The sequence below is a fragment of the Apteryx mantelli genome, chromosome 14 (assembly GCF_036417845.1).
Source record: "Apteryx mantelli isolate bAptMan1 chromosome 14, bAptMan1.hap1, whole genome shotgun sequence".
Taxonomy (NCBI): Eukaryota; Metazoa; Chordata; class Aves; order Apterygiformes; family Apterygidae; genus Apteryx; species Apteryx mantelli.
The window spans coordinates 5,817,136-5,830,030 of record NC_089991.1 but is presented as its reverse complement, the minus strand read 5'-3'; the positions used below and the strand labels follow the sequence as shown (position 1 = coordinate 5,830,030).

The following is a 12,895-nucleotide window of genomic DNA, read 5'->3' as shown; positions in this document are numbered from 1 at the left end:
TGGAAGCCTTGTCCTCTGCTACCCGCGGGGGAGAACAGCGACAACCATGCTGGCAATGGGCACGGCAATGTCAGTGGAAAATATCAGAGTTTTATAGGTTTTTCAGTATATCTCTGCTTTTTTAATTCATTTTTAGTCATTTTTTCGTATCTAATCTGCCTTTGATCAAAAATAAATGTTTAAAGAAACTGATGAGGGAAACCCATTCCAGCTGTAACATATAGAAATTAATGGAGTTTTGTGGAAACGACTAGTGGGGACCCGTGAAATCGCGATTTTATCGCAATTATGGTGATGGCAGCAGTAATATGAAGTCTCATGTGTCAGGGGAGAGATGAGAGTGTCACCATGAGCTGTGTGGTATCTCCAGCTGTGTTATATTCCAGGAGCAGAGGTTTTATGGACGTAGGCTGCCCTGGCGCTCTTGTGCCCGCAGGAAACCTCGTGGAGGTTCAGCCCCTGCTCTCGGGGACGTCGATGTAGGGCCGTTACTCAGAGGCCAGATGAGGAGCTGGCTGTCAGAAGCTGCCTTAGTTGCTGCTTTGATACGTCGTTCCCAGCGTTGTCCCTTTGTGCCCAACGCACACGAACCATTTGGCTGATGCAGCCTGCGCCAGCGCTTCTGGATTTTGGTGTGCAGAAGTAGCTTTTGCATGTGAACGCCCCGGTCTGCCCTTGTGCGGGGCTGGCCTGCCTTTGGGACACCAGTGGGGCTACTAGGAAAAACCCCAGTGCTCAGACTCATCTTGGAGTCCCCCTTACGCTTCGTTAGAGTCACGTAGAGGCATTAAGGTGGTCCATTAATTAATGCTAGCCAAACTGTCTGAGTGGATGATAATCCACATATGAGAAGTGGAGGAAGGCCTCCCAGCCATCACCATCGTCGCACCAAAAGCAAATCTGAGTCAGGCTCCCAAGGCAGGAGATGATGAGGGCCATCTCGTCCAGCCAACCAGAATGGGACATTGTCTGGTGGGAGGTTGTCTGGTGGGACATGACTCGTGATGCTGGCGCAGATGGTTTTCTTTGCTCTTGGGTTTTTACCTGGAAATGCCCTACTTTGTTACTGTTTAGCACCACCACCCAGATGTTTATTGTAAAGAGGCAGTCTTGTATTCTGTATAGCAAACCAGTTTGTAGGAAGAGGAAGGTGGGCTGATTTATGGAGTCCCTTATCATTTCTCACAAGCTCCTACTGTGAGAAGGTGAAATGCGAGCTGCATTCTGCAAGCGAACATAGCGGGTGCGTAACAGAAGAGGAAACTTCTCTCGGAGAAAATCATCGCTGTTAGAATTGAACCTGAGCATCCCATAGCTAAAGGTTTAAAAACCGTGGCTGGTCTCACCACCTTGCAGGAGGATGTTGTGCTTGGAAGAGTAACCAATGATCGCTTTGGGGCCGAGGGGGTGGTTTTAGTTCTATTTTGTTTCGTAACTGTGTGTGTGTGACTTGGAGAACCCTTTGGTGGCAGCCATAGATGGGACGCTTGCAAGGCATGAGCAAAAGGGAGCAGACCTGGGGTTGCATGCCAGTATTCACGTCAGCGAGAAATACTATGCCCTGTGCGGTGTTAGACGGAACAAATTACTTGTTAGGTGCTGCTGATTCTCAGTTAAAAATGCAAAAGCTTTCAAATAATTTAGCCCTCTGTGTGCCAAGGTACTGTGGTGCCTGGGCGCTGTTAGGGCTTGAGGCACCCGATGCCAGCGGAGTTGGCTGATGGATTAGGTGTGGTTTTTGGAAATGTAACCAGGGTCTCGCTGGTTAATGCCAGGCAGTGATGCTTCGGAGCAGTTTTTCTTTTTTCCCCTAGAGGCTGTAAGTCACTTTTCAAAGTTGGTGTCATCTTCTGAAACAGCTCCTAACCGCCTTGGGTGCCTTTGGAAACATTACCCTCCGGCTCTGAAAGCCAATATAACTTCTCAGATAGATTTATCCCCTGCTTGGCAGTGGAAGGGCTCAGCATCAGGTCTTGACCTCATTTAACTGCCCACCCATGTATTCTGAAAAGGCTTTAAGAGGTGATTCAGCTGCACATGGGTATGATTTATTTTCACTCTTGGCCTCAATTCTGGCTGGGGATCTGGATGAGTTTGGGAGAGGCAGCTGCGTCAGGGCCCATGTGGTTGCCTGCCAGGCTGGGGAGTTGTTCGGTGCTGAAGGAGATGCTCTTCTGGCCTTGGAGTCCCATGGGTCGTGCTGCTGGATAACGCAGGAGCCACCTGCTGCCTGTGCTCCTGCCTGAGCCACGGGACATGCTTGGGCAGGAGGCTCGGTCTGGGCTCCAGCTGCAGGTGCCGGCTTCCAAGATAATGCTTGTCCAGGGTCTTAATTCAGTGTTAAAAATATGTGCTTTCTTCCTGGTATGCATTTGTCTAGCTTTTGCTTTTACGTTTAGATTTCTTTATGTTTCTTTCTACAAGAGGAAGAAAACGGTGCTCAAACAATTTGGGAGGAAAGGGGGGGGAAACTAGCCCGGCAAAGCTGTGCGCAGCCAGGGCTAGCAACCAGTGTCTGACTTTGACAGACACTTCTACAGACATCCATGGTTATCGATTGGATATGAAACTTCTTGATACCATCTGGCCTAGCTTATTTTTTATTTCTTAACTAAATCTATCTTCTTTCTAGAGTTTCAGGGGTAGCTTTGTTTAGCTGATTTTGAAAAATGTGTCGCAGCCAGTCGGCATATCAACAGAAAGATAAATAACTATTAGTATATCTAATGCTGCCTAGCTCATAAATGTTCATGTCTATGGGAGGTGGAGTAGGGATAGGGTGTGTCAAGGATCACAAACGTTATCACTGGGAACGATAGATTAAAAGAGAATATTTCTTGGGGAGCTTTGCAGTGGAAACGAGATCAAGCTGATGAAGAGATAGGTCTGCTCCACCGGAGGAGGGTGCAAAGCGCAGTGTGGCCATGCGTTGCTCCTGGAGCACTGCTCTGCCCGGAGAGCCCGATGAGCACCTCTCATGCATTTGAGGTGTCAAGGAGAGAGGTCCCAAGGGCCCAACCTTTCAGCATGCTGTTCGCCTACCCGCTATAACCAGGATGAAGAACAGACCTCCTCGAACATGCAGGCAAAGTGCCCACAAGTGTGCTTGCAGGGAGAAATGCAGAGCAGATGTTCCTTCATGTCAGACTGCCGGCAGCGCAGAGATGGTCCAGGGCGCAACAGCATGGACATGGCCACAGAAGTTTCTGACCAGGAGCTTCATGCGGTGGCTTTGTTCAGTGCTGGTAGCCTGTCTGAGCTGTGAAACAGCCCCTTTAGCCCAAGGAGTATCAGCTGGGCTCTCCTAGTGCTGGGAAAGCCTGGGAATTTGCAGCAGTGTTGCTGCAGGGTCAGGGAGGCTGAACACCAGGAGATGGGAAGACCAGGAGCTCCAGCACCGGAAGGCAAGAGGGAGCAGAAGCAGCCTGGGGCCACCGTGCCTTGCTATTCGTGTTTGTATTTCTGTTTGAAAATCAAATGTATTGTTACATCTCTAAAAAGCTTGTTTTCTTACAAGCCAGACTCATTGCCTGAGCTGGCTCTGGGGTGACCACTCTAGCTTTATTATCCTAGTTTGTATGATCTTGTTCTCATTGACAAAATGTGTATGCAAAAGATGGGACTGATGAATTTTTGTACATCTGGGCTGTATTTCTTCTCAAGAAGGAGAAAAAGCACTTCAGCTTGTGCTTTTCTTGCATGCCTTATTACCTGAAGAGCCAGTATGCGACTTCCTACCAGCAGAGAAGGAGATACCATGGTGCGAGTTGCCAGAGGAGATCGGGCTGAGGGAAAGTCAAAAAGAACTACGGGCTTTGCCAAAAATATCCCAGGCACTTTCCTGCTGGGAGGTAGCGGCCGGGCTGATGATGGCTTGACTGACAGCATCTCGGTTCACAGTTTAGCTGATCTGAGTTTGACTTGGCGTCCGCACATGTCGCAAGGGTGGCCGGAGGCTGGAGACTGTCCAGCTTCATTCCTTAGCACCCACTCATCGCAAAAAAATACTTTTGTCTCCGATGGAGTATTCGGCGCTTTCCTGCTCAATTGGCAGTGCCGTTAAAGATGTTTGCAGTAGCGCCGAGAGGCTGTTGGAATAAGTGCTGGCCAGCTGCATGGCTAAACCAGCATATCTACAGGCTGCAGTTGAAAAGTATCTTTCCTTCTGCAAAAAGATAAGTGCTTGCCAAGCCCAAATTGCAGATAAATGCTCAGCACTTAGAGAGCGGATCCCCCTGTGAAAGCCAACATAAAACCATGTGGATGCTTTTTTTGTTTGTTTGTTTGTTTGTTTGTTTTTTTTGACCACTATTTTAAAATAGCTAAATCAAGTAGTCTAAAGCTGGAAAATGCCAGCATTCAAGGTTTCTTTGCTCTAAGATGGATTTTTTTTTCCCAGGGAACTGGAAAATTGTAATTTTAGCAGCAGTTAATTTCAGAAGTAAAGAGCGCTTTGCACAACCAGCAAAGCTGGCGCTTGGGCATCTCAGGTTATGCATTTAGAAAATGAGGAATAGGTGGGCCACATTCAGCGGGGTCCTTGCCTCTGTCCTCCGGCTCCCTGCGCCGTTCGTTTTGTACCTCTCAGCTGCCGCCACGCGCGGGGCTGGGACCCTTCGGGCCATGGCGGCGCGTTCCCAGGTGGCTCACCTGCGCCCAGGAGGCAGCTGGGTGCTATGAGGAAGAGAGAGCCCCATGGGATCCTCTATTTAAAGAGTATATAGTATTGCACTTTGAATTTATAAATAATAGGGAGACGGTGCAAAACTCGTCAACGCAAGGATGCTGCTTTCTGGTACCTTACCCAGCTGTCGGCTCCATAAAAGCAGCACAGGGGAGACGAGAGCTGGTGGAGGAAAGCATGAAAATGCTGGTTTCCATGTAGCCCTATACCCCATGACCAGATGCCCATGGGAGAGTGTAAATGTGGAGCAAGAATGTGATTCTGTCACACCTAAATATTCGCCAGGAACTTGGTTATCCGTTACCCAGATGTTTCCTGAGCCAGAGATGGTGTTTTTGTGTTTAATAGCCCCTAAGGGCTGTTCACCTTTCATGGGCCCAGCTGTAGCAGGGCTTGTTTAAAATAAAACGGGAGATTGCTGGATTTGATAGGACGCTGTTTAGTCTTGGATGAAATGCAAATGGTCATTTGATGTTACAGCAGACGCCTTTGGCTCTCGTCAAGGGCCAGGTCTGGAAGGTGTTTGCTGGATGTGTTTGACCCAACCATGTCCAGAGAAAAGAAGGATCCTGCTGCTTCTCCGTAGATAGATAAGTAGAAAGGCTAAAAGACAATAGCAATGACTAGTCATATGGCCTGAATACATTGGTTTTTGCATTATATAAATCTGAGAGATTTATCAACATTTTGCAGACTGGGGAATACATCAGTATTCGTTTTATCCTCTGAAAAAAATATATAATATTTGGTCTCTGGAGAAATGCTGGGATACATCTCCTGTGGGTTTTGCTGGAATAATGCTCTTTATTCTGCAGAAAAGCCCTGCGGTAGGGGAAGCTTCTATCCCCTAGCAGCTTTGAATGCCCCATTGTGCACTGAACTAATGGAAAGATATTTGTTTTCCTATGTGTTTACTGCTTACCAAGCCTCCACTGAATCCAGAACGTTAAAATGACCATCGTTTTTTTAATCTAGGTTATTTCCTACTTGTGTATCAATTAATTATTGGAGATAAATTGTTAGATATTGTCTATAGCCTTTAGGACTCACCGTTTGGCTGCGCTTTCATCTTAAATTCTCATTCTTTCCTGTTCTGCCTCTCACTTACCTGCCTAGATGGTTTTTCCCCACCTCAGTCATGGATTTCTGGCTAACGATCAGCTTGCCTTTAGCCGACGAATCCTCAAGGTAGATGTGTCCAATCTGCTGCTTCTGGTTTGCCGTGGTTTTTGAGTCGGTTTTATTTCTTCTTTTTGACTGATAGCATGCCATTGCTATTTTAAATTGTAACTACAGTGAGCTACGTTGAGGTGCTTGTTTTAGGGTGCACTTGAGCAAAACCCCATTGGGGTTTGGGGGGAGTTTTGTCAAAGTAAGGAGAGGTAAAAGTCATTTCCTTAAGCATTCAGCCCTCTCAGGGAAGTGGGGATCAAGAAGCAAAGTACTATAGATGTTCATAGGACAGTATGAAGAGTGCTGGTATTGTAAAATAAAATGCATTAAAAATACAGTTGTCTAAATCCTCAGTGCTCGAAATGTAACTCTTTTAATTAGGCAAAACTGAGTGGGAGTCCCTTGGCTTGACATAATTGGGTGCAGCGCTCAGGATTCGCAATAGCGTCTTTAAAAATTATGTAAATGATTTAGGAGCACAGATCTTGTTGAAAGGCGGTGGGGTTTGTGCTGTTAAGTCACTTAAGGACTTCTGAAAATCCCACACTTGTCCCTCGTTTGAGGGTGGACCACATATTGAACACAGCCCTGTTGCTGCCTCGCTGGCATCCCGGCCAGATGTTGTTAGAAGATTTCCAAGCCGGCCTTTCCGTGACGGTTTGCATTGTTGAGCCCGGCGGCGCTGGGCCAGGGCGTCCCACGCGGGCCGGGAGCCTGGAAGCCAGCAGTGAAGGTCATGTGGAGCCAGCACGCTCCTCCTCGGCGAGGACGCACCAAACCTGGCTGCTCACCGGGAGCCACGGCTGCTACTTTCTTCTTCGCGTCCTTGCAAAGCAGGGTGCAAGCTACGCTGTGTGTTGATATGTGACCTTGGCTGTGTTTGAAGGAAACTGCTAAGCACTGCTTTTTTTGGCATGTTTTTGGTGTGGTCCACTAAGCTATGGAAGTGCATGCATGCCCATGGCAGCATGTTGTTGGGTGTGCGTTATTTTTGGGTGCTGTTGACTTGGTGGTTTCCATGCAGACGGTTGCTGCGCAGGGCTTAAAGGGAAAATAATCCCTTTGGATGGCATTGACCAAAATCCTAGTTGAGGAGCAAGAACCAAAAGACTTGGACCAGCCGTGTAGCTCGGTCGCAGGCTGGGGCATGGGTGCCGTCTGCCAGCTCGGCTGTTCACCCCGGCACGTTGCACGGAGCCCCAGGGGCACATGTTGGTCTGCTGCCTGGCTTGTTGACTCGCTGCTTCATCTCACGATGTTTGTGTGAACTTCTTGCAGGGCGATCAAGGTCGAGATGGAACCGCTGGCCCCCCTGGCCCGCCGGGACCCCCCGGTGCCCGGGGGCCTCCTGGCGATAGAGGCAAAGATGGCCCAAGAGGACCTCAAGGCCCCTTTGTAAGGACCATAGACATGAAATATTTGCAGTAGCAGGGCACCTCCCACTAACCCCCCCAGTTAGTCCGAGAGCTGGACCTGCAACATGTGTTTGCGCCTGCTTGTTGCAATTCGCAGCGGAGAGCCCAGAGCGTTTCTCTTCCCTGATTGGCATCCTTCGGAACTATTGCAAATCTCCAGATCTCTAGCAATTCATTTAATAAATAAATATGCAGAAACGCAGTGCTGTTGACCCTTCTTAGGTATCTCTGAGCGTTCTGGAGAGTGTGGGATGTTAGCTCCAATACTGATCTTTTTTATTTTTGCAGGGTTTTAAAGGAGAGCCAGGAGAGGACGGTCCCATGGTTAGTATTCCCCAAAAGTGTCCGCGTTGGCACTAACAGACTAACCGGGACTAGAAGGCTGTTGCGTAAAGCAATAGGACCGAGCACAGTTGCACCGGCTGAAACGATTCACCCTGGGGGTAAAACAGGCGTGGTGGGTTGGTGGTTGGCGTTAGCTGTCTTCACCATGGAAAAAACTACCCAGGAAACCGTAAGTGATTCCCGTGGCCGGTTAACCGAGGGCGCTGTGCCTGCCTGGGCCAGGACGCGCTGCCTCTAAGACGGACCGCTAACCCGTAATATCGGATAAACAGCGCTTTTTACAAACCGCCTTTTGGTGCTGTTAGCCATTGCACTAACCGCTCTGCGGCTGCGTCGCCTGCAGAGGTAGCATTCGTTTTGGGCACGTTCGCGGTTAGACTGTGTTTTAAACCTTGCCATCCGGCCCCTCCGTGGGCGCTGTTAGGCTCTAGGTTGCATCGCAAGGTACTTGCTGTATGTAAAATACACAAGCAGTAAGAGAGTATTTTCTTTGTTACTTCCTGGGAACGCAGAAAACTTGGCGCTGTATTTGTAAGTGAAGGTGGGATGAGAAGTTGGCCTCTGTGTCATGTTTTCATGGGGTTTAAAATACTCTTGGAAATGTTTTTATCCTGTTATGCTTTATTGTCACATAAGTATACCACCTAATTTTACATTCAACAGGGCGCCAGGGGACCTCCAGGACCAAAGGTGGGTAATAAGTAATTAATTATCCGTCTAATTTTACCAAGTCAAGAATTTTTGAGATATTGCTCTGCAAGGGGGTGGAGAGGATCATGCTTATTTTGACTGCACCCCTCCGTATCAATCAGATGCAGCATTTCCAAGGTATCAGATTCATCAGTGACTTGAAGCTGCAAATGTCTGTTTGAATGTGCCAACCCCAACCCCTGTCCAAGCTAAAACTTGACACGGGACGTGGAAGGGAAGATGGGACATGGGGATGGGAAGCTGGGCTATGGGAGTGTGCTTTCTCGCATTTTGGGGGGCTGAAGGAGATAACATAAGCCTAGTATTTTTAGTTTACAATTAATTTGGGGTGTCAATATAATTGGTCTTATTTTCTGTTATTTCCCTTAACTTCTCTTCTGTGTTTATTGTTGCTGAAGGGCGAGCCTGGCGTCCAAGGGAAAAAGGTAAAACAGTGGTTTTTGCTTTGCTTTGCTCGGTGCTAGAAACGGAGCGAGCAGCCGCAGCCGTGGCTCTTGGTCCCGATTCCTTGCCTGGGCTTTCTCGCGCGCGTCCCGTTGAGGAGCTGCGATTCGGTGACCTCAAAACACGGACGCCGTCGTGCCGTCGGCGTGGTTTTCCTTAGGACAAACGGGCTGGAAGCTGCAGTTGCATCTGCCCGAAAGACAAAGAATGAGACGGCGAATGCCGAACAAAGCAGTAGGTCCGAGCCCTTTCGCTCACATGGCCGGAGCTCACCCCGGAGGCCTTCGGAGGCCGTTAGCTCCCAGCAGACCACAGGGCGGACCGTGGAGAGGCGCTGCGTGCACGGCCCCCGCGTGCTCCCTCCTCGTGGGCCGGGGAGGAATTTCCCCCGCGTTTCAGGACGGGCTCTTCGCTCGGGTTGCGTGTCGGAGCCTGCGGGAGGTTCATGGGTCCTCGCTATCCACGTTTTCCTCTGCCGGTGCCGTCAAGTCATAAATAAGTCAGTGCCTTTAGCTGAAACCAGCGTGCTGACAGGGCCCAGCCTTACTCTCTTACTGCTTTGCCCCAAAACAGCGTTTTTCAGGCCAGAATTTGGCTTAAAACCCCATAACTGCCCGACAAAATTAACCTCCTCTGGATCTACAAACCGGGTTTACTTCGGGAGAGCGAGGAGGCGTGCCGAGCCCAACGCAAACGCGGCTCATGGGACCGGCAGGTCTCCGAAGGCGGCGGATACGAGTATCCGAACTCTCCATTTCACTCGTCGTGTTTTGTTCCATCAGGGTGATGACGGGATGCCAGGGGAGCCAGGACCGGCGGGCGCCAAGGTACGTTGCAGCTGCACGTCCCTCTACCCGTCCGCGCTCTGCCTGCCAGGCGCATTTCCGCAAAAGAGCGACGAAACGGGAAAGGGAAGGATAACCCATCCCTCGCCACGCGGGGGGCTCTGCTCCGTACGCGCGACTCGCTGGTCCTTGCGGAGAATTGCACCGAGAACCATCTCCGGCAGGAATAAATCGGGCAAGGCTGCGGCGTCGGCTTGGAGCCGGGAGTCGGGATGCGGTTTTTGCACTGCCCGGATCGAGGGCACAGCGGCTCTTTGTGGGAGCCTTCCCTCGCGCCCGCGGTTTGGGGACTAGCTTTGCAGCTGAACATATTGCCCGCAGCCCCGCTGCTCGCTCTGGAAGCTTCGTCTTCTCCCGTCTGCACGCAGGCAACGTTGTGGTGTGTTTTAGGTTAAAAGCACAAAGCTTTGCTCATTCAAAGCATTAAAGACAAAGCAAGAAAATTGTAACCTGGAGAAACCTGCTTTCCATCCTGCCCATGTAGCTTTAATCTAAATTGTCTTACTTTCAGGGAGAAAAAGGAAGCCCCGGTCCGACGGGAGAGAACGGCATGGATGGTTTGCCAGGATCCAAGGTAAATACAAGTCCCTTAGCCTGGAAGCGGGATGCAGCAATGTGGAGGCAGCATGTTTCTGCTGCGTAGGTGTTTTAAGCCTTTGCTTTCTAAAAGTCTCATAAAAAGCCAAAAATGAAACAAAATGGGGGGGGGGGGGTTTGAGAAATAGGTTACTTTTTCCTGGTGGTTTAATGAAAACTGGATTCAGAGATCAATATAAGAGGTTTTAAAATCGTCATCTTTACTGTTTTCTATTGAATTGCCCCATTTTTCCCAGAGAGCTAAATCACTGATGATATTTTGATCTTTCTGTATTGATTACTGTGGTATCCCTTCAAAGTTGAGAGTACTTTTTACTGTTTTACTTAACTGTGAAGAAATGTAATAAGACAGTCTCGATAGGTTAAATGGTGATGATATGACGCAGAGAGCATTCATGCGCTGCTATTGCCCCCATCAACTGCTGCTTTTTTATCAGGATCTACATCCAGTCGCGTTTTCTGCACCAAACGGTCATGGCTCCGTGTTGGGCCGGACACCATTTATGGTGAAAAAACGTGGGCTCAGTGGCCCTTGGCCGTTTTGTTTCACAGACGGGTTGAAGTTGGAAGGGACCTCTGGAGATCATCTAGTCCCAGCCCTGCTCAAGCAGGGTCACCTACAGCACGCTGCCCAGGAGTGTGTCCAGGCGGCCTTTGCATATCTCCAAGGATGGAGCCTCCACAACCTCTCTGGGCAATTTGTTTCTAAAAACCTAGTAGTAGCGCTTGCTTGTTCCTCCTAGGATCTGCTGAATTGAATTCTTCCTCTGAAGAATCTCTGTGTTTGTACAATTTTTGCTTTTTCAAGGGCTCTAATTTGGCAAGCAAGTAGATTTTCATGCATGTGGCAAAAGGTACATTTCTGATTCCCAAACTGAATTTCAGGTCACAGCTGCAAAAGTGGGAGTGTTGCAGCTTTCCAAAGCTTTCCAACTTTCAAAAAAACAAGAAAGAGAGAGGAAAAAAATTGGCACAGCCTTTTTCCTTAAACTCGCCCTCAAAAATGATTTAAACGTGTCGGCTGAAATTTTCCACACGCAACAATCAGCCTAAAGCAAGCACAGAGACATGTGGAGCTTCAGCCCAAAGAGCCGAAGCCTGGCGCCCTCGTTACAGAGACGGGAGCCCTGGACGGGAACGGCCCTTCGTGATTAAAGGGAATCCAGCTCCGAACGGGCAGTTGTTCCGCTCCCTGTGTGAGCAGGAAGTTTTCTTACTGTCAGCTGGTTCGCACTAAGGTGTTTTTTTTGCAAAGCATATTTGCTCTGAAGTCAAATCTAGGCCTTTTGCTGGGAGCAGTTGGTGCCATATTTCTTTGTTTTGTTTTGTTTTGTTTTTGCTTTTTTTTTTTTTTTAATTTAAAATATACCTTGGCATCTCATGCAGCTGCAGGACTTTGAAGACAAATGTTCCACGTTTTCCTTGCTCTTTCCGAATCAAAAGCGCAATGTTCTTTTGCAGGGTGAACCTGGTGAGAAGGGAGGAATCGGCTCCATTGGACCACGGGTATGAACGCCGGGGTTTTGTCTTGGTTAGTTTGGCGCCGCGTATTTACCTGACCTGTCCACCACCACCTCTGTCTGTATAATAACGTTGCTGAATAATTTAAGGTTCCTTTCATAATTAGAAAACACAGATGGCGCGTATTTAAATAAATCGCGTGGACACCAAGCCCTGCCACTGGAGATAGCGCTGGGAAATGCAGTAAAGTCCCATTTTCTTACCAGTGTGGTCAAACGACCCCTTTTTTTTGTTTTATTTTGTTTTGCAAGAGGGAAGCTGTGAATGGGGGTAACCCAGTAATGCTTTCAACGCACCTCTCAATTGCACGTATTTATGCGCTTTGAGGTTTGGCTGGGTGACAGTTACAGCCGTCGCTCTAGGAACCGATTTAATCGAAGGTATTCGTAAGGTGATAATCGCCCAAAGGCCAGAGCAGCGCGTGCAGGGCTCTGCGTGCTGCTCGGCCCTTTGGCTGCGGCAGAAGATGGCTTTGGTTTCCCCCGGCTGCAGGGTCCACCTGGCCTGAAGGGGGAACAGGGCGACACGGTGGTGATCGACTACGACGGCCGCATCCTGGACGCGCTCAAGGTAAGCGCAGCGGCGGGGTAGCGCGTACGGCCCGGGGGCGAGGACCTACCGGGGCGGCAACGCGTGACGGGGCTCGAGGAGCGCGCGAGACCGGGGCAGCGCTTGGGGAGGAAAGGAGACGCCCCGGGGCTTTGCGCGGCTCCAACGCGGCAGAGCAGCGAGCTTGGAGAGCTTGGGTGGGTGGATGGATGGATGGATGGACACGCGCGACACCGGAGCTGGGGGGTGACGTGGTGCTGCAAGCTCGTTCCCCATTGTGGTCCTGCAAGACGGTGGAGATGGCTCTGAGCATTGGGCTGCCAAGGAGAAGAGACTTTGGGTGGTTTTGGTGGGTTGGCAAAACCCAAGATGGCACCTTTGGGCCCAAACACCAGCCTGTGGGGTCAGGCTTTGGGTTACGGGTTCGTGCGCTGCAGTTGAAGCCACCTGTGACCTGCAACCACCTGAGGAACCATGCGAGATCCATCACCGCTGGCTGCGCTGGGCTCGGCTCCATCCCAATTGCTTCACGACAGGCCGCGGGGATCCCCAAAGCGACGGCGGCTGCCGCATGCCCGACGCCTGCGTGGGTTGCAGCGGCGCCTGAGCGC

At 49.8% G+C, this 12,895-nt stretch overlaps 1 protein-coding gene across 1 annotated transcript in view; it reads left to right on the top strand.

Annotated features, from left to right (window-relative positions):
- COL23A1 (collagen type XXIII alpha 1 chain) overlaps window positions 1-12,895 on the top strand; it is a 190,994-nt gene that overhangs the window by 164,464 nt on the left and 13,635 nt on the right. Inside the window, exons 9-16 of the mRNA XM_067305139.1 lie at window positions 7,136-7,252; window positions 7,561-7,596; window positions 8,281-8,307; window positions 8,727-8,753; window positions 9,555-9,599; window positions 10,129-10,191; window positions 11,676-11,720; window positions 12,228-12,305. Of these exons, the coding sequence (XP_067161240.1) occupies window positions 7,136-7,252; window positions 7,561-7,596; window positions 8,281-8,307; window positions 8,727-8,753; window positions 9,555-9,599; window positions 10,129-10,191; window positions 11,676-11,720; window positions 12,228-12,305 (438 nt within the window). The remainder of the gene's footprint in view (window positions 1-7,135; window positions 7,253-7,560; window positions 7,597-8,280; window positions 8,308-8,726; window positions 8,754-9,554; window positions 9,600-10,128; window positions 10,192-11,675; window positions 11,721-12,227; window positions 12,306-12,895) is intronic.